This window comes from Stegostoma tigrinum, chromosome 13 (assembly GCF_030684315.1).
Source record: "Stegostoma tigrinum isolate sSteTig4 chromosome 13, sSteTig4.hap1, whole genome shotgun sequence".
NCBI classification, from domain to species: domain Eukaryota; kingdom Metazoa; phylum Chordata; class Chondrichthyes; order Orectolobiformes; family Stegostomatidae; genus Stegostoma; species Stegostoma tigrinum.
In genome coordinates, this window is record NC_081366.1 from 21429141 (window position 1) to 21447551 (window position 18411).

Below are 18411 nucleotides of genomic sequence, written 5' to 3' on the forward strand. Positions count from 1 at the left end.
AAGAGTCATGCTAACTCAGACCTTGATTGTTAAACATGTCTTGTAATGCAAAGTTACAGCATCACTCATCATTGACTCTGCTTCTATGTACAATGATGATAGTCATGTATGGATCATTCTGTTGCTTACAGCTTGACATTAACAACAAACATTGGTTACATTTAGCTGTAATTAGCTCCACGTTTGTTTGAATTGCATATTCTGCAGGTTTCTTCATCAGATGTTTCCACTGACCTTACATTTCACATTTTAACCTTCAACCTGAAAGGTGCATTTGTAAAACTAAAATTGTATTACAAAACGTATCAAGTACAAGCTAAATTTTTATTACGGGGCATTGAATGGGGCAGGATGGAGAAGTGAGGGGGTTTCAGGAGATCGTTGTGGATTGGTGGGGGCCTGTCATTTCCAATCTGAATAAGTCTTGGGTGCAAAGGCCGGAAGGCCCAATAGCCTTCCAATTGCACCACCATTTAAGGTCCTTATCTAAGAAATTAATGTCCACCTCAGGATCTCCACTTACTGTTGCTGTTATTATCCCAGTGTCCATCAACTCGCACTGCTCCCCTCCTATCACTCAGCTCTTGAAAGAATTGCTGCAGTGATTGAAACTGATGTCTCTGCAGGTTATGCACTGGATATTGGCCGTGATTTAATCTGTGACCTTTTGCATAGGGGTCTTAAATCACTGAGCAGCAAGAGAAACTTTCAGGTTCTTCAAATGAGCATGGAATATCTGTGTCTTTGATCCTAAGTGTCAGAGCATTGTGTTGTGTGGAGGAGCTGACACTTCTCCCCCATTAAAAGGCATGACATGGCATCATGCAGATTTTTCAAGTAGCTATGTTAGGAAAAAGGTAGATATAGAACCTGACTTTATGCCACAACACTGCAGGAACCCAGAACAGACTAAAACCTCTAAAAGACAAAATTAGGACGATTGGGCTAAACTTTTCAGGTTCCTTGGAGGTTGTATGGTTGGTGAGGGCTGGTGCACTAAAATGGAAAATGGCACTGGGACCAAAGTCCAAATTCTTTCTCCTGCCACGCCATATTGTCGGTGATGGAAAAGCTGGCAGCTTAGATCTCCAACAGAGAGCCTCTTAAGTCTTTTGGGTGGTGAATTAGGTGCCACTTCCTGTCTCTACAGGCACTGTTCCTTTGTTGGGAATGCCTGCTGTCTTGTGGAAAAACCTCAGGTAAACTCTGGCAGCCCTCACAGAGGGTTCTGGAAGGGTACACCATCCCTGTTGGGTGCTTCATGGATCAGAGAAGGACATTTCAGTGTTACATTCGCCCCCTTTAACAGTAACATTGCTATTGAACTCCAAATACTGAGCTAGGATCTTTTTTGTTATTCATTTACGGGATGAGGGTGTCACTGGCTAGGGAGCATTTATTGTCCATCCCCAGTTGCTTAGAAAGCAGTTGAAAGTCAACCACACTGCTGTGGATGTGGAGTCACATGTAGGCCCAGACCAGGTAAGGATGGCAGTTTGCTTCCCTAAAGGACATTAGTGAACCAGATGGGTATTTCCAACAATTGACAATGGATTCATGATTATCATTAGACTCTTAATTCCAGATATTTGTTGAATTCAAATTCCACCATCAGCCTTGGCGAGATTTGAACCTGGGCCCCCAGAACATTATTTGGGTCTCTGGCATATTATAATACGCCAGCAATAATACCAGTAGGCTGACACCTTCCCCTAATAATCTTGCCTGCATGTTTACATCAAGTCTACAAGAGTGCTCCTGTCTGGCAATGCCATAAGAATGAGTGAGGAGAACAGCTCTGGAGCTCAAAGACAATAAACATACTGTCTAGATCTCCTCATACTCTTAGTAACAATGCCTATCATATGAATATAGTTTGTACCTAATTGCAATAATGTAATAAAGCCCATCTTGTTTAAGACAAGAGCTTCTTCTTTTCAAAATACTAAGTGTAGTTATTCCTCCACCACACTGGACAATGCTGGCCCTGTATCTCCCAACCTGAAAGGAAGATGGTGTCAGTAAAATCTATGACGACCAAGAGTCCAGCTAGCTCACACAACATGATGAACAGTGGTGAGGATTAATCATACAACATCATGCCAGCAATGAGCATTGCTTCATCTTACAATGTGCCTCATCTGACAACCACGTCCACCTGGTGCTGCAGCCTCAGCAATGATCGCTTCGAACAAATGAGTTGCTGAATGTGCTCGGCTGCTGCCCCTCTAATTGGGATGGGAGTTCTTGTCGTCGGCCTGGCAACACTGATAAAATGCCAACTCAGGTCTCACCAGAGTTGGGTTGCCTTCTGCTTTCAGCCCCAGCAGCAGGACTTCCAGACAGGTGGAAAAATAAATCATCCAATTGTTGGGTATCTCTTCATACAAACAGCACTCAACACATGGAGGCGAAATCATACAGGAATATTTTGAAGCTGAGATTGGAAGACTATAGTTCGTTCTCGCTGTTTAAGTCTGGATGAAGTCAATGTATCAACCAATTGATGACTGCAATCTGAAAGAAAAAACAGAAGGTATTTGGTGTTTAATACAGGACAGAGAACAACTTGGGATCCCCAACATTTAGAAGATTTTGGTTATTATAAAGGGATTAATTAACTGTCAGTATTTAAAATATGAGCCATTAGTGTATCAGGCTGGGGAAATTACTTTAATGATTTGGTACAGTTTTCCACAGAATGTCATTTCTGTCTATTTCCCCTGTTTTTTTTTTCCTGTGCTTAGCAGTGTTGTGAAGGAGGCTGGGGCCCAATTAGTTCCCACCCAGTTAATTTTATTACCATTTGGCATAGGGAAGTAATAACATACTTAGATAAACAGAAAAAATTGTAGATCATTAACAAATCTCATAAGAAATTACAAAAGAAATTAAGTTAATTGCTCCTGCCTGTTTGCGTTTTATTATTTTTTTAAACAAATACTTTCTTATCATAAAATGTAGGTGGTACTGTCGAGAGCTAATTAGAAATGATCATGGAATTCTGGACAAGTTAGGAGTTTCCATTGTAAAATAATGTATCCACCAGTAAGCGGCATCAGAATGCAAGTTTTCATGCGTTAAAGGTGTAAATCACACTTGAGTAAGGTATGTTATTGGGCTAGTATACTACAACTCTGTTCCTAATTGAACAGAGGGCTTACCTACATGACATGCATTGCTGTAGTTTAAGAAGGTCACTTGCCATCCACTTTTGAGCAATTAGGAATATGTAATAAATCTGCCCCCAGCTCAGATACCATGAATGTTTTGTTTTAAGATTCAATTCTTACAGATACTTCAAATGCTGAGCTCCAACACATTATGTGGGTACAGTGGAACTTACAGAGCAAGGTGTATCGATCATTGCAGGAACTGAGCCCAAACTAGCAGACCAAAATTCTTACACCCTTGGAAGAATGCAAAGGCAATAAACAAGCTGCAGGAAAGATTTACAAGTATGGTTCCAAGTTTGAGGAATTTCAGTTATGAAGATGGCTTGGAAAATCCGGGTCTGTCCTTATAGAAGAGATAGTTGAGAGTGGATTTCATGAAGATGTTCAAAATCATGAGGAATCTATACAGAGGAAATGGGGAGAACCTTCTCCTGATCAGGGAAGCATCAAGAACCAAAGGACACCTGTTTAAGATTACTGGCAAAAGAAGCAACTGTGGCATAAGAAAAAAAATCTTACATGCAGTATATAGTTAGCACCTTGAATGCACTGCCTTAATAATTGTCAGGGGAGAAACAAAATGCAGAGCTACAGGGAAAAGTTGGGGAAATGTGACCAAGTGAGTTGCTGTTGCAGAGATCTAGCGCACATATGACAGGCCCTTCTGTTCTGTCAGTGTTCTATGGTTATTTGATCCACTGACAGTGAAACCAAAGGTCATGTGCATTGAGCAATGCAATAGCAAACCTGAATTTCCATTTCTTAGCCTGATGCTGAAAAACCACCGTTAATCTTTAAAGTTACCCACACAAGAATTGGACCCTGGGTTCCGGACATCTCATTGAAGGTGGAAACCTAAACATTCCAGCTGGTAGCTAGTTTATGACACCCTTACAACTCAACATTGCTCAGGGCTACAGATAAGTATATGCAAAACAACGTTTTAAACTATTATCATCTAAACATTTAAATAGTGTCCCTCTGTCTGGTATAGCTTGGATCTGATTATTTGCTGTGTTTCATTAATGTGCAGTCATGAAATATCATACCATTACCATCAGACAGGATTTTTCTCTGCTGTATTGTGAAAAGTTACTCTCCACTTTCCGCAATTCTTAAATAATCTTTTTTTTAAATCAGTGTACAAGTATGTTCCATTCTGTGAAAAGGTTATGGAATGATGTCATGATGTCTCAGTGGGTAACACTGTTGCCCCACAGTGCCAGCGACCTGGGTTTGATCCCACCCTTGGGCGACTGTCTGTCTGGAGTTTGCACATTCTTCTTGTGTCTGCGTGGGTTTTCTCCACTTGCCTCCCACAACCCAGACGTGTTCAGATTAGGTGGATTGGCCACGCTAAATTGCCCATCATGCCCAGGGATGTGCAGGCTAGGTGGATTAGTCGTGGGAAATGCAGGGTTACAGGGATAGGTAGGTGGGTGAATCTAGGAGCGGTGCTCTTAGGGCAGTATATTGGGGTTGAATGGCCTCTTTCCACACTGTAGGAATGCTACGAATTTATTATTCAGTATATGCTTTATCAACTGAATACTTATGGATGGCTCAGTAACTCACTGAAAAATCCTTGAAGTCCTGATAGAATTATCCAAAACTGAAAGAAAGCCTTCAATCCATCTTGTTTATACTGGTTCTTTCAAAGAGCTGTATAAATATTCCCGTTCTCTTCTCTTTTCCTCTTACCCTGCAGATTATTTTTCCCTTCAAGTATTTATCCAATTTGTGTTGAATGTTACGATTGAATCTGCTTTTGCTGCTCTTCCAGTTCATCATAATTTTCTGTGTCGTAATAAAAAAAAGAGCTTCTGCAGGTCGTCTCTAGTTCCTTTGTCAGAGCGATGGAAAAGCGAAATCCCAGAAAGGGAAATAGAAGAACAGAGGGTGAGCTGGCCTGCGCCAACCTCATTAAACTCCCAGAAGCTAGTTCAGAAATAGAGGGCTCGGCACAGCTTGCTTGTCCAATATCTTCCTCAAGGGGAAAGATAGAGTAAGATGTGCAGAGAAAGGGAGACCTGACAGAGGGGAATGGAGTCAGAGTCAGGAAACATTATATAAATTTTATTCACGTTGAATTGCAAACAATTCAGTGTATGCTTTTCGCTCAAGAACTCTTCTTTTCTGAATACCTTTCACTGGCAGCTGGTGAAACCTTTAACATCCACTGATTGTGTCATACATTAGTCATAATGAAAGAGCATAGCCATTAAAGCGAACAAGACCTTGACTTCCACAGTGAACAATCATAGAAGGAAGGCAGAGTATGAAGCTTGGGAATGAAGAGTGGTGCTTTTGAAATACAATCAAGTTTTTCCATTATATGTGAGATTACATCAGGCTTCCGGTTTTAGACTTTGTTTTTGAAGGGCACAGCTGGTGGTAGGCTGACTGTAATTGCTTTGATAAATACCATAAAACAACAGTGCAGTAACAATGCTATTATCGCAAAAATTCCACCCAAAAAAATGACAGTTGAAAAGAGGTCTGTAATTTCAAAAAAAAGAAATCTGCATGTCAGCTATCATACAGCAGGGAGGATAGCCAGCACAACAAGGAGACAAAATGTTCAATTGCTGGTTGCTAGGTAGCATGTTTGCTGCTGGGAGTGAAAGGTAAGACTGAAGATCGGGAGAGGCTGTTTATGCTTCCTTGAGATCAGTGACTTTCTTGCATTAAAAGCTCTTGGGAACCTCTCCTGCTGAAACTGTATGAGCAATTAGACATTAAACTGGATACAAACTAATTTCTCTAATAGCAAATAACAGCAACTACCTGTGAGTAATTTGTTTTTGTTTTGTTTTCTTAATTTGTCATTTTTTCCCATCAATGTTCATGTTATTTAAAGGAAATTACAACAGAAGTAGAGTAATTGAAGATTGTAACCTCATCAACTTTAACTGGATGGTGACTGCATATAGCATTCAATCGTGAACAAGCACAGGATTCTGTGAGATTGCGTTTTGGTTTGCGCTACAAACTAACATTCTAAGAGCCCATAAATTTACCTGATCACAAAAGAGAAACAGTGAAAAGGCATCAAAAGGAGCGATACTAAGGAACTAACAAAAACGGAAGTAAAATTTCAAACTCCAGTATCTGACAGAGAATAATAGATGATAGTCTAATCTGAGTGAAGTTTGTTATGAAGTTACATTTCTGGATTGCCATGCCATCTGGATCTTTTAAAGCAATTACATGCTGGAGAATCTGAGATAACAAAGCGTGGAGCTGGATGAACACAGCAGGCCAAGCAGCATCTTAGGAGCACAAAAGCTGACTTTTCGGGTGTCTAGGCCCGAAACGTCAGCTTTTGTGATCCTAAGATGCTGCTTGGCCTGCTGTGTTCATCCAGCTCCACGCTTTGTTATCTCAGATTCTCCAGCATCTGCAGTTCCCATTATCGCTGATACATTCTGGTAATATACTCCTGTTGCTCTCTGTATCCTGTATGTGACACAAACTATTGTCCACATCATGTTGTGAAACTAACACCAATGGACCATTATTTCAAATCACTTAATGCACCAGCACAGTAGTTCCAGTTTTTCAGTGCCACCATCACTGCAGAAGCCAAATAATGATAATCAGAATAAGCCTGACCATTAAAAACTCCAGCATCACTTATTATTGCTAAATTTAAAAAAACACGTGCTGTCAAAGCAATTTTTCACCATGCACTCATCGGCACAGAGGCACAAGAACACCAAAATACATTGTTCCAAGTTCTGCTCTATCAAGTGACTTTTGTGTGCCAGATAGAATTTAAGGCTTGAGCATGCATCAGGTATCTAGGATCTTTTATACTGAGTCCAAAATGATAAACCATTTAATTTTCACTTTTGGGGTTTGATCAATTCCTCTGAAGTCTCCAATGAGTCCTTTACCACATCACCATTTCTCTTCCCCACTCAAAGGAAAAGGAACAAAAGAAACAAAGTTGACACAAAGATTCATAGATAAGTGCGATGAAAACAAGTTGGCAACTGAAAATCACTAAGATTTATTCAATCTCTGGGCTCAAGTGACAAACAAGTGAGATTGGTGTATGAAGCCATGAATTGAGCTGGCATTGTATCCAACTGACAGCAGTCAATATTTTTGTCACTTGAACGGGATACAATAGAAAATTAAAATGCAGTTTCAACAATTACTGGATGATATCAAAATAAAGATATCTGAGCTGATCTTGGGCTACTGGAAAGATACTTCAGCATGTTTGATCCATCACAGTATAGAGCACAGTAATTTTCAGTTGAAAATCTGTCGCAAGCAGAAATAAATCTGAGAAGCCTTGATATTAGAAACGTGTCCCTCCATTTTTGAGATGGCCGTTCTTGGCAATTATCTTGTCAACTACAATTCAGCTACATAAACTGAGATATTTCAGACACAGTGAGCCCTCGGTGGTAGTGGAGCTTGGAGCCACATTTTACCATGAGTGCCCGAGAAGATGGTCCCACTTCCTTATTCTTCTCATCCTGAGAGCCTGATGAGTGGCCACTGAAGCTTTTTCTTGGCGGTCCGCCCAGCTACTGGAAAAAATGCAGGCAGAAGCAGGATGAGTTCAATAATTTAGCACTACATTAGCAGAATAGGGCTCCAGGTGGGTGGGCATTCTGCCACCATACCTGCTGCAGCATGGCAGGAAGGGGATTTTGGGCATATCACCTTGCATTTTGCCAGCCTTTCCACCCCCAAGCCTGTCTTCAAAGGCCTGAGGAAAATTTCAGCTGTCAGAGTATCCATCATGTTTCTCCTTTTAGCAATGTCACAAACATATAAATTAGAAGCTGGAGCAAGCCATTCAGCCTCTCAATCCTGTTCTTCCATTCAAAAGATGATGACTGGTCGGATTGTGGCCTCAACTCCACATTGCTCCTAGGGTCTAGGCCCGAAACGTCAGCTTTTGTGCTCCTGAGATGCTGCTAGGCCTGCTGTGTTCATCCAGCCTCACATTTTATTATCTTGGAATTCTCCAGCATCTGCAGTTCCCATTATCTCTGATACTATTTTAACCTCACTGCGAAGCCTCTTCCAGGGATGCCTAACCTGAAGAAGTTACCCTCCTCCCTCCGGACCAACCTCAGGGAATACTCTCTCCACCTAATCAGAATCATTGAGTTTTTATCATTCTCATCTTTAAATTTTCTTTACAATCCCTGCTTTTTGTTCAAATAAAGTTTTCTATGAACAATGGGCTTGCTTTAAACTATTTCCAGGAGTTGTGGCTTTAGTTTCTAAATGGAAAATGAATTTAGGCTATGAATCAACAATGGCCTCATTGAATGGCTGAATAGGCTTGAAAAACACTCTTGTTCCCATGAATGGTAACAAACACCATCCACCTGTTCAGTGACTCAGGAATATTGATAACAATTTAATTGACTTGTCATTCTTTTCCAAGTTTCTGATCCCTTCCTACCCTCACCCCGCCACTCACACCAAACCCCCACCAGCTCCATCCCTGACTTGCCCATGTAGTTACGTAGTTATACACTCTTGCAAGTGAGCAGCAACAATGAGATTTATTGAAAACTACCATATGCAAAGGATAGATGTAAGAGTGGAAGGACTGTCTGTATTCTAATAGAACCAGGCTCTAGTTTCTTGTAATCTACTGTTTTCACATTTCCACATTTATATTGAGAGTAACACTTCAATGCTCTTTGCACCCTGCTCCAGAGTTCTGAAATATTCTTTGACCTGACATTGTTTTGCCAACCCCAAACATCCAATCCTCACAGGCCACATCCTTTTGTCATAACAACTACATTGTCTACTTCCATATTTCCTCTCTCACTCTCACCATCAAGACAAGTTGGTTAAAAGGCCTTTGAAAAATAATGTTATTCTGTCCTCCTCTCATTGACAGTCAGAACCATGAGACAGGCACAAAAAAAAACTGACAGCCAACAATCCACCATGAGTTCTAAAACCAGCTGAGTATTAATAGGTGTAAAAAACACAGAGCACAGTGCAAGAGCTCTGAGACATCATGGCCTATTTTGGTTTTTCCATGCATCCGTTTTGCTACACTGGACTTGTGGTTGTCTACCTTGGTAAAATTTAGCTCGAAAATGATTAGATAACTATTGAACATTGAAAGAATATACAGTTGTGTTTCACTGTAACACTCGAGTTTTATCACTTTTATAGGGAGATCAGGATTTGAACATGTGTACCTTTGTTCAGTTCTTAAATGGAAACTAGAATCAAGTCCTGATCAGTGCAAACCAACCCATTAACTGAGGATTTTAACTGACATCTATCTGGATTTAACAAGGGATTTCAGATGGCATTACAGTACACTGGAAGTTGTACATTTACTATCAGGTCTGGGATCTGCTTGGTGAAGAGATAACCAGTGGTCTTTCCACCCATTCCTTCTTGCTTTTGTGCTCAAACTAGGCCAGAAATAGCTAGAGATCCAAGATTGGAGCAAGGATTTTAACTCCGAGCCTTCTAGGTCAACTTTCAGCAAAGGATTGTTGCTGGTTCCATCTGGACAAGGGTTTCTTGCTGGAATGATCAGAGCCCCAAATAGGAGTTTGACGTTTAGCCTGCAGTTAGAGTGCTCCTGCTGTATTTGACAGTTTCCTTGCAAATGAATGCCTGAGGTTATTGGAGCAAAAAAAAACCCAGGAAGTGAAAAGCTTCCAGTCTGTCATAAAGTAAAATTTACATTGTGAAATGGCACAATTATTCACCCATAGTGTTTTCAATTATTACCTCATTTCTGACACAGCGATTACTAAATGATGGACTATCCAGCCTTTTACTCCAAGGAATTCATTACTGCTCAAACGTCCTCTTCTCCCAAATTAACTTTTTATGAGTAGAGCTAACTAATCATTTTTAAGCAGGGTGTTTGGTTATTTTACTCATTGAAATATGCACTTCTTCAAAACGAGTGCAAAAGAGCATCATGATTCTGAAGATGCCAGTTAATTATTTCCTTTGGGTGCTGTGAATAGAAGGGTGTAAATACAGAGGTCCCAAAATTGTACTTGCAGTTGTCACTTTGAGATTTAACTCATTTTGTCTTTTAATTACCCAAATGTTACGAGGTCTGACTCATGTAGAGTTCAAGATCAGTGTCTCTGATCCATGTTAAGCAGTTGGTTTATGAGAAAACTGTTATTATGACATTTCAATTTTTTTAAAGTTTAATTTAATAAGCTAAGGAGAATCAGGCCTGAGTGTTGGACCAAGAACAGATATATATCATAGAAGTAATGGTAGTTGGAATTCTGTATAGAATATCAAACAGCAGAGTCAAGGTCCGATCTCAGAACTTTTCAATGCTTCCTCACAGATTAACGGACATTAGTCCTGACTGTCTGTTACCCTGATCCATTTCTGTAAAAATCCAATTTATGAACATCCTCATTTTCATTTTGCTATCTTTGAGGGCCATCAAGGGTGGAGAGAAACACTGTTGAGAAAATGAGTCCCTATCATGTGTGTGTCGAACCAAAAGGAGAGACACGCTGGGAGCTAAATTTAATTGCAGGCGTGGAGCCTGAAGGAGGTTGCACAACACATGCCAACTTTGTGCTATGTGGTAGTTAACACAATTGTGGCATGCAGGCGCCGCTGGCCATACTGCTGAGCCTCATTAAAACTGAGCACCAAAGCTCTGAGAGATTAGCACCAGTTAAAGCCAGCTGGCACTTCCTCGATCCTCTTAAGGGGGAGGTGCATTATGACTGGAGCAGATGCTGGAAGTCATTCTGCAACTGATTTAGCTTGGGAAAAGAATGGGTTCAAGGCAACATAGAGCATGACCCTGCTGGCCTCTCTCAGAGATGACACCACTGTCACTCTGCTAGACTAAGCTGCCAATGTGTATGGCAATGTAAAGCAGGTTGAAATGCCAGACCTTCCAGGACTAGAGATTGACACAGTCATCCTGCAAGACATTCTGTAGCTTCTCCTACTGAAGGTCAGTGAGATTCTGCTTGCTATGTTACAATCACTCCTCATTAATTTTGAACCCTTGTAAAACAGCGTTCCCTTCACTGTCAACATGGCCTGAGTAGCATTCTTGCTTTTGTAAAGACAGATCAAAAGTATTCATTTAACATCATGGCCAAACTCCTGCTCCATGTGTAAATCTCCTCTTTGGTCTCCAATCAGCCCTTCTCTTCCTTTAAGTACTCTTTTACTATTTATAGCTCTATACAAAAGAGATTCCCCTTTATGCTGTGATAATGGGAACTGCCGATGCTGGAGAATCCAAGATAACAAAGTGTGGGGCTGGATGAACACAGCAGGCCCAGCAGCATCTCAGGAGCACAAAAGCTGACGTTTCGGGCCTGGACCCTTCCCCTTTATGCATTTTCACCTCCATTCTAAACCTTCCATTTTCCTCTTGGTTCTCAGTTGTACTTTCTCCCTTAGGCCTATCCTAAGCACTAAGACTGGCAAAGGATAGATACTGAGGAAATACATAACAATTTGGCTTGTGATGTTTAACTTGTGGTAGGCTCTGTACCTTATAACTGGACACTTGTGACGGTCAGTGTCAGAGGGAAAGCCAGCTGTAATACTGTCAGCAAATGGCGAATTGGGGTTATGTGGACTGGTATCACATTCAGCCAAGTTATTCACAGATAGCCTGACCAGAAAGGGGCCTCTTGAAATTTCCTTTTCCTTTACTCATCTTCTACCATTTCCCCCGTCCCCTAATTCTCAGCTGTGCCATTAAGCTAGTTAATTACTGTGCCAACAGGATGGTGACATTGTTCAGTGTATAACAGAACACAAATATTGACACTCCATCTGTCAAATACTGCAGGCTTCCTCCAGTGGAAACCTATCCTTAATTGTCTGCATGCTGCATTTGGGTTGCTCACCGGAGTCTTGAGCCATGTCATCAACCAATAGCCCTTGGTAACCAGTCGCCCATCTTTGGCTTGACTTGGTGGTTCAGATACAATCGGCGAATGAAGATGTCCTGACTGCTGCCAGGGTAACAGGCGTGATTGTGCATGATTTGCTGCCTGTGGGTGTTCACAGGAACAGCATCAGCAGTTCCTTCTATCTCTGCAGGAATGTTAACTTCCTCTCTTTCCCACCCAATAATATGGTCCCCCGACTCATAGTATGTTCCTTGAAGTGCTGTAAAATGCCCGATGGGCATTGAGGAATTAGGATCCTGTCAGTTCAGGTGCAACCATCATTTAACATCTGGCAACCATAAAAGAAACTTGTCACCTTCACAAAGCCACATGCTCACAGAAACTGGCACCCTCTGGCAAGAGACAATGAAAACATTCTCTTTAAACAGTGTTTCAATACAACAGCAGACACAAAACATGAGCTGAGGTCATGAAAATACTTCCGGCTCCAGCCTGGAAGAAGTCAAGCATATAGGGGTTCATGTTCACAGTCACCTTCATAGCCTCCAGTCATGGTCATGCTTACCCCACTTTGAGGTTCCAGTTGTTCAAGCAGCTGTCAGATCTCAGAGTGCATTTTTCCTCATGGAGGGTCAGGTAGATGTGTGTGTTACTCGCACAATAACAGCAGCTGATAAGTCTTCCTAATGAAAACCCTCTCACCATCTGCCTCTCTCTCTTCTAGCAGTTTCTCCTATTCTGATTCACTTCTGTTCACCATCAAGATTGTGCAGTCACCCCTAGGGGAAGATTACATCTGAACCCATATCTGGCAGCAACTAATTATGCAGAAGACTTGATCTGGTATTTTACAGCACCTCAAGGAACGTGCAAAACGGCAGGGAGACTATATTATTGGGTGGGAAAGAGAGGAGGTTAACATTCCTGCAGAGATAGTAGGAACTGCTGAAGCTGGAGAATCTGAGACAATGAGGTATAGAGATGGATGGACACAGTGGGTCAAGGAGCATCAGAGGAGCAGGAAGGGTCTAGACCTGAAATGTCAATTTTCCTGCCGTTGTCTCAGGTTAACATTCCTGTTGCCTTTCTATGCAGCTAACATTTTACAGACAGTGGGAGGGCTTGCTGGCAAGTTGAAAGACTGCCCAGTAAGGGCTATATGTTTAGTGGGGGTGGGGAGGTGGGGGTAGGCCTCATTAGATATTTACTTGCCCAAGATAAGAGATAATTATTGACACTGGTGGATTGTAGAGATAGGAGCAAAAACATTTTGAATGTCTAAAATCTCAACCTGAGTAAACCTTGACTATTGGTCTCCTTCCTCACCATCAACCCCCAACCCCCACTTATATGGTTTTCGGGGCAGCTTTCCTGATAGGTTCTTGCCCAGCTGCAGTCCCAACACTGACCATCACCATCAGTGGTGCTATTGAGACTGCAGAGTTCTCATCCCTACTATTGGCTGCTGGTACTTAAGGTGGGATATTGTTCTTTGAAGTGATGGGAATCCTGACAACAGCAGTTCATTGCTTGGTGCACATAAAATCCAGTCAAGGTTCCCAGAATTATGGAGGCACGGCCGTCCCTGATTTTCTGGCCAGCGGACTTGGCCAATTTCATTCTGCAAAATCCTTGAAGTCAGAACCAAGCCCTTCAGTACTTGCCACCCCAATTCCTGTGGGATTTGGCAACTACATGTAAATCTAGAAAGCTCTAAAGGTCAAACAGTTGTAGAAACAACCAGCTAAGATGAAATTTGTTGAGATTCCGTTAAAATTGCACTTGTGTGGTCCCTTCCTACTGCTGAGCACCTGCTCAAGTGGTTAAGAACAAGGAACAGCATTAGCTGGAGCATGGACCTCCAAAATGGCAGCACTGGTGATAAGTCAACATCACAGGTTGGTTGGCTTTCTGACCTCGGTGCTCTGTGTGTGTCTGGTACTGACTTCACATGTGACATCACCCTCACCAATATGGTGGCTAGGCCATCTTTCACCTGAAGTGTGCATGCCTGCAGGGTACCATTTTGGACCCTAAGGCCTCCCTAACATCCATCCATCAGAAACTACGCGTTTGAATTCTGCAGTGATTATGGAGACAATGGAGCCACATAGTTATGTGTGTATTCAGGGGGAAAAGAGAGACCGTGTGAGACAATATGGCCAGTGCATGCCGCGATATGGTCAGATTGGCACAATAGAGGCTCCAACTAAGAGCTCATTTATGGTCAGCTGGGTGGGAAAGGTCTCATAGAATCTTTTATTAAACCAAAAATCTTGTCTTCAATGGCCCTCTTCCAAACCTTTTGACTCCTTTGCACTGGGTTTCCGTGACAAGACTGGCACCACGATGCCAACTTGCAGCACAATGTTAAAAACAATATCACTGTGATATTGATGCTGCTAGGGTCCTGCCTTTGAATCTCAGTGAGGTCCTCACTTGAATGCCCGCTGGAAGTGGTCGTTTTACTCCCCGAGCAAAGGAGCAATCCCTCAAACATCACCTCCTCTAGGCTTCACACTGCACTACAGACAGATGCTTGTTGTGCTACAGAAAAACTTGCAATTACATAGAATTTTTAATGCAATAAACACCACAGAACCTTCATCATACTGAGCCACCCAAGAAGACACTAAATCAAAGAGATAGGTTTCAAGGAATGCCTTAAAGCAAGAGGGTCTTAGAAATGGAAGTCCAGAGCTTGGGACCTAGGAAGTTAAAGGCAGAGCTGCCGGTGGTGGAGCACTGAAGATCAAGGATGTGCAGACTTCAGTCTGATTCCCGTATCTGAAGCTTACACTGTTTTGGTTCAGATTCCAATTGGCCCAGTAAGCAGAATTGAAAACCTAAAGTTTTCACTTCTTCTCATGAAGAAATAAATATTTTTTGTGGGGAGCGATGTTTTCGATGGTGGAGACTTTGAATCACCCTTGGCCCAGGGCAAGTCCCAATCTCAGCTCCAGATTGAAATGTTATGAAAACGAAAGTCAAAGCCTCACAAGCAGTAAACAACATAATGGTACCATATACAAGGGTAGAAAGAGCAAGTTTATTGACGGAGACCAGCAGTTCAAATAGAAGTGTGAAGTAGCACGGTCAGTCTATATTAGCTATATATTCTAAACTCCACCTAAATATTAATGAGCACTTTTAATATTTTTCCCTCCCTACCCTACTTAAGCAATGCACCTCCTTGGTCTGAACTGGCAGCTTCAACCCGCTGAAGGACAGATGTTTAAAAATGGAGTCAGAACAGGAAGCCCGAGTGATGTAACAATAGCGCCATCTGGTGGCAGAGGTAATACCATCTTCAGTGTGTTCTGTGAAATAAAACTGTGCAATGCTTTAATTCCTGCGCGCAACTTTTGGCACAATGGAAAAAAAGTCTTCATTTCCCTTTTGGATAACAATAACATATCTCCTCTCCTCCTTCCATCAGGCAACTGACCAACTTACCAAGCATTTGCAGTAAGTCCTTGTGAAAGCCGACTGCTGCAAAGTGCCCGGGGACAGTTTTATTTGGTAGCCTCTTGTTGATTTTTGATCTTGCTCATTGCCCCATCCCTTTCTTGAGTTTGACAGCAATGAGCGGGAATAGATGGTGCAGGTGCTGTTGTACAATTTTATTGAGCAGATTGTTGGTCTGGTAGTTTGGCTGCACCATCAAGTCAGCCCTAAAACATCTGGTGAAGCAGGGAGAAGCTGGTCCTTCATTACTTTCCTTCTTTGCTTCTGTTTTTCTACTTGGATTCTGAAGTTGAAATTGTTGTGAAAATAGGGGCACCTCAGGTGGCTGATACTAGCTCTGTGTGGATATGGCAGTCAACCATGCAATGAACGATGAAGATAGTGCGGGGAATTAAGTGATTTTGAAGAGAGTGGAAGTATCAATTTCCAGTTCTCTGGATGTGGGTACGACAACACTGTGCAGCAGAAAGCAAGCATGTGTGCCATGCTATTGAAAAGGGACAGTATTAGCCAAATCAGAGCTGCAACATCAGAGTCTGTGCTATCTTTCCAGCTATTGTTTCAGTGTCTGCTGGTGTTCCACTTCCCCAAGCCCCCTCTTAACACAAATTAAAACATCAAATCAGTAAATGAGGATTTCGTTTCTCAGGTCTGAAAACATTGCAGTCCTCCATTGTTGGCAGCCTCTTATTTATTCATGTATTTGTTTTAATTGTTCTAAATATTTCCTTTAAAATTCTAATAAAGCAGTTACTTGTGCAGCTGGTGACTGTGCCGCTAGGAAAGAGTGGAAATTGTGTTCCATTAAACATATAATTATCCGAGGTCTGTTCTAACATTTTATACTCCACACAAGAACAGGCTTAATTAAATGTTTTTGGTTGTTGAAAATCAGGGAATCCTGTTAAGACTCACGCTGCATTTAACTCTTTTTGTTCGTGCCACACTGCCAGTTTTATTACAATTGCTTTTTTTTTGTCAAGTATTGTTTCCTGGCAAGCTACTTGGTCCCAGGTCTTCAGCCTTTTCAAGCATAATTTCTTCTCTTAAGAAAACAATGCCTTTTGAAACTAACATTTACATGTAAATAATATCGAGCTCCACCATCCCAATATTATTTATAGATTGAAACATTGAAGTTCAGTACTTTTTTTTTTACCTTGATAGGTACTGTGGATGACAAATTCCGGTCAGTGTTCCTAGCACAAAATGCCCACATTTAATGTACATCTTTGGCTTGGCTGAGATTTTCCTTCACAAGTAAAGTGCTGTTTGGAGATTTTCTACTTCTTAGTTGGTAACTGAGACAGGACCAGGAAGGTAACATGTGTCAGCAAACCAGCCCCGTTGGTCCCAGTTTTCACTCTAGGGAGGTGGGAATGGGGCCAGTTTGAACAGCTGACAATAGTAGCCGATCTGAGGTGATCATTTGGGCTGGTGAGTGTTGAAGTGAGGTGGTCAAAAGGCCTGCCTTGAGTCTCTAGCATCTTCAGTCAGTTTTTTTATAAATCATTGAACCTTCTTGTCTTTAGCAATGCACCGCTCTCATGCAGTTTCCCTGCCCCTAATTACCCTCATTGTTGCTCAGATATCACTCCCAATGCCACCTGCCTGTATACAATGGGCCAGATCCAAGGAGCCATGAGGAGATGAAAAAACATTCTAATGATCTAATATTGCTTTCACTCATATTTACTTGAAAGCGAACAAACATCACAGTCAGGAAACCCAGTCCAAGTTCTTAGTTTTTTCATGAATTTCCTACATAAACAAACTGATTTCTGTTCAGACACTACATTGAAAGCTATCTTTAAACTGTCAATTAAACTGTGAACTCAGATACGATACAATACCAATATACTTTTATTGTCATGGGGACTCAATTGTAGGAGTACAGTGAAAACGTTTCATAATGTTTGCCTTCTTATAGCAACATCTAAAGTACAAGTATCCAGGTACAATTCCTGTCTCGAAGTTGCTTAAAGTGGTTGCTTGTTTTATCACACTGCTGTCCATCCAGGACTTGCTGCCTGCTCACTGCTCCAGGCTTGTATTCCACGTGTTGCTCCAGGGCTCAATAGCTCACAGTGTTCTGTGGCTCACTGGGCATGTTTGCAGGCCCCAGAGCACGAGGTCACACTGTCCGTTCTGGTTCACCGCGTAATTTGATCTGTGCCCACTGTGGTCCCCTGTGGGACTCAGCCTGTGCTAGCTCTGGTCCTCTGTGGGACTCGGCCCGTGCCTGCACCGGTCCTCTGTAGGACTCGGCCTGTGCCTGCTCCACTCCTCTGTGGGACTCGGCCTGTGCCTGCTCCACTCCTCTGTGGGACTCGGCCTGTGCCTGCTCCATTCTTCTGTGGGACTCGGCCTGTGCCTGCTCCACTCCTCTGTGGGACTCGGCCTGTGCCTGCTCCACTCCTCTGTGGGACTCGGCCTGTGCCTGCTCCACTCCTCTGTGGGACTCGGCCTGTGCCTGCTCCACTCCTCTGTGGGACTCGGCCTGTGCCTGCCCCACTCCTCTGTGGGACTCAGCCTGTGCCCGCTCCACTCCTCTGTGGGACCTAGCCTGTGCCCGCTCCACTCCTCTGTGGGACTCAGCCTGTGCCTGCTCCACTCCTCTGTGGGACTCAGCCTGTGCCTGCTCCACTCCTCTGTGGGACTCAGCCTGTGCCCTCTCTGCTCTGCTCCTTTGTGGGACTCAGCCCACTCACTACAGTCCGATGAGTTGCTTGTTCCGCGACTCAACTCTCTGGTGGTTGGTGGAAGAAAGTGAAAGCCATAAACAGGAGAGAAAGAGGGAAAAGAAGGTAAAGGCACTGATGAGCAGAGGAGCTCTGACCAGTGCTTCCTACTCAGCTTGATAATCAGATACCAGCTTGATGATTGTA

The 18411-nt window shown here is 42.5% G+C and overlaps 1 protein-coding gene across 3 annotated transcripts in view; it reads left to right on the forward strand.

The window, feature by feature from the left end:
* Positions 1-18411, forward strand: part of LOC125458215 (teneurin-2-like) — a 2666206-nt gene that overhangs the window by 2462714 nt on the left and 185081 nt on the right. For all 3 annotated transcript variants that reach the window (XM_059650601.1, XM_048543265.2, XM_048543267.2), the window contains one exon: positions 15237-15353. In XM_059650601.1, the coding sequence (XP_059506584.1) occupies positions 15237-15353 (117 nt within the window). The remainder of the gene's footprint in view (positions 1-15236; positions 15354-18411) is intronic.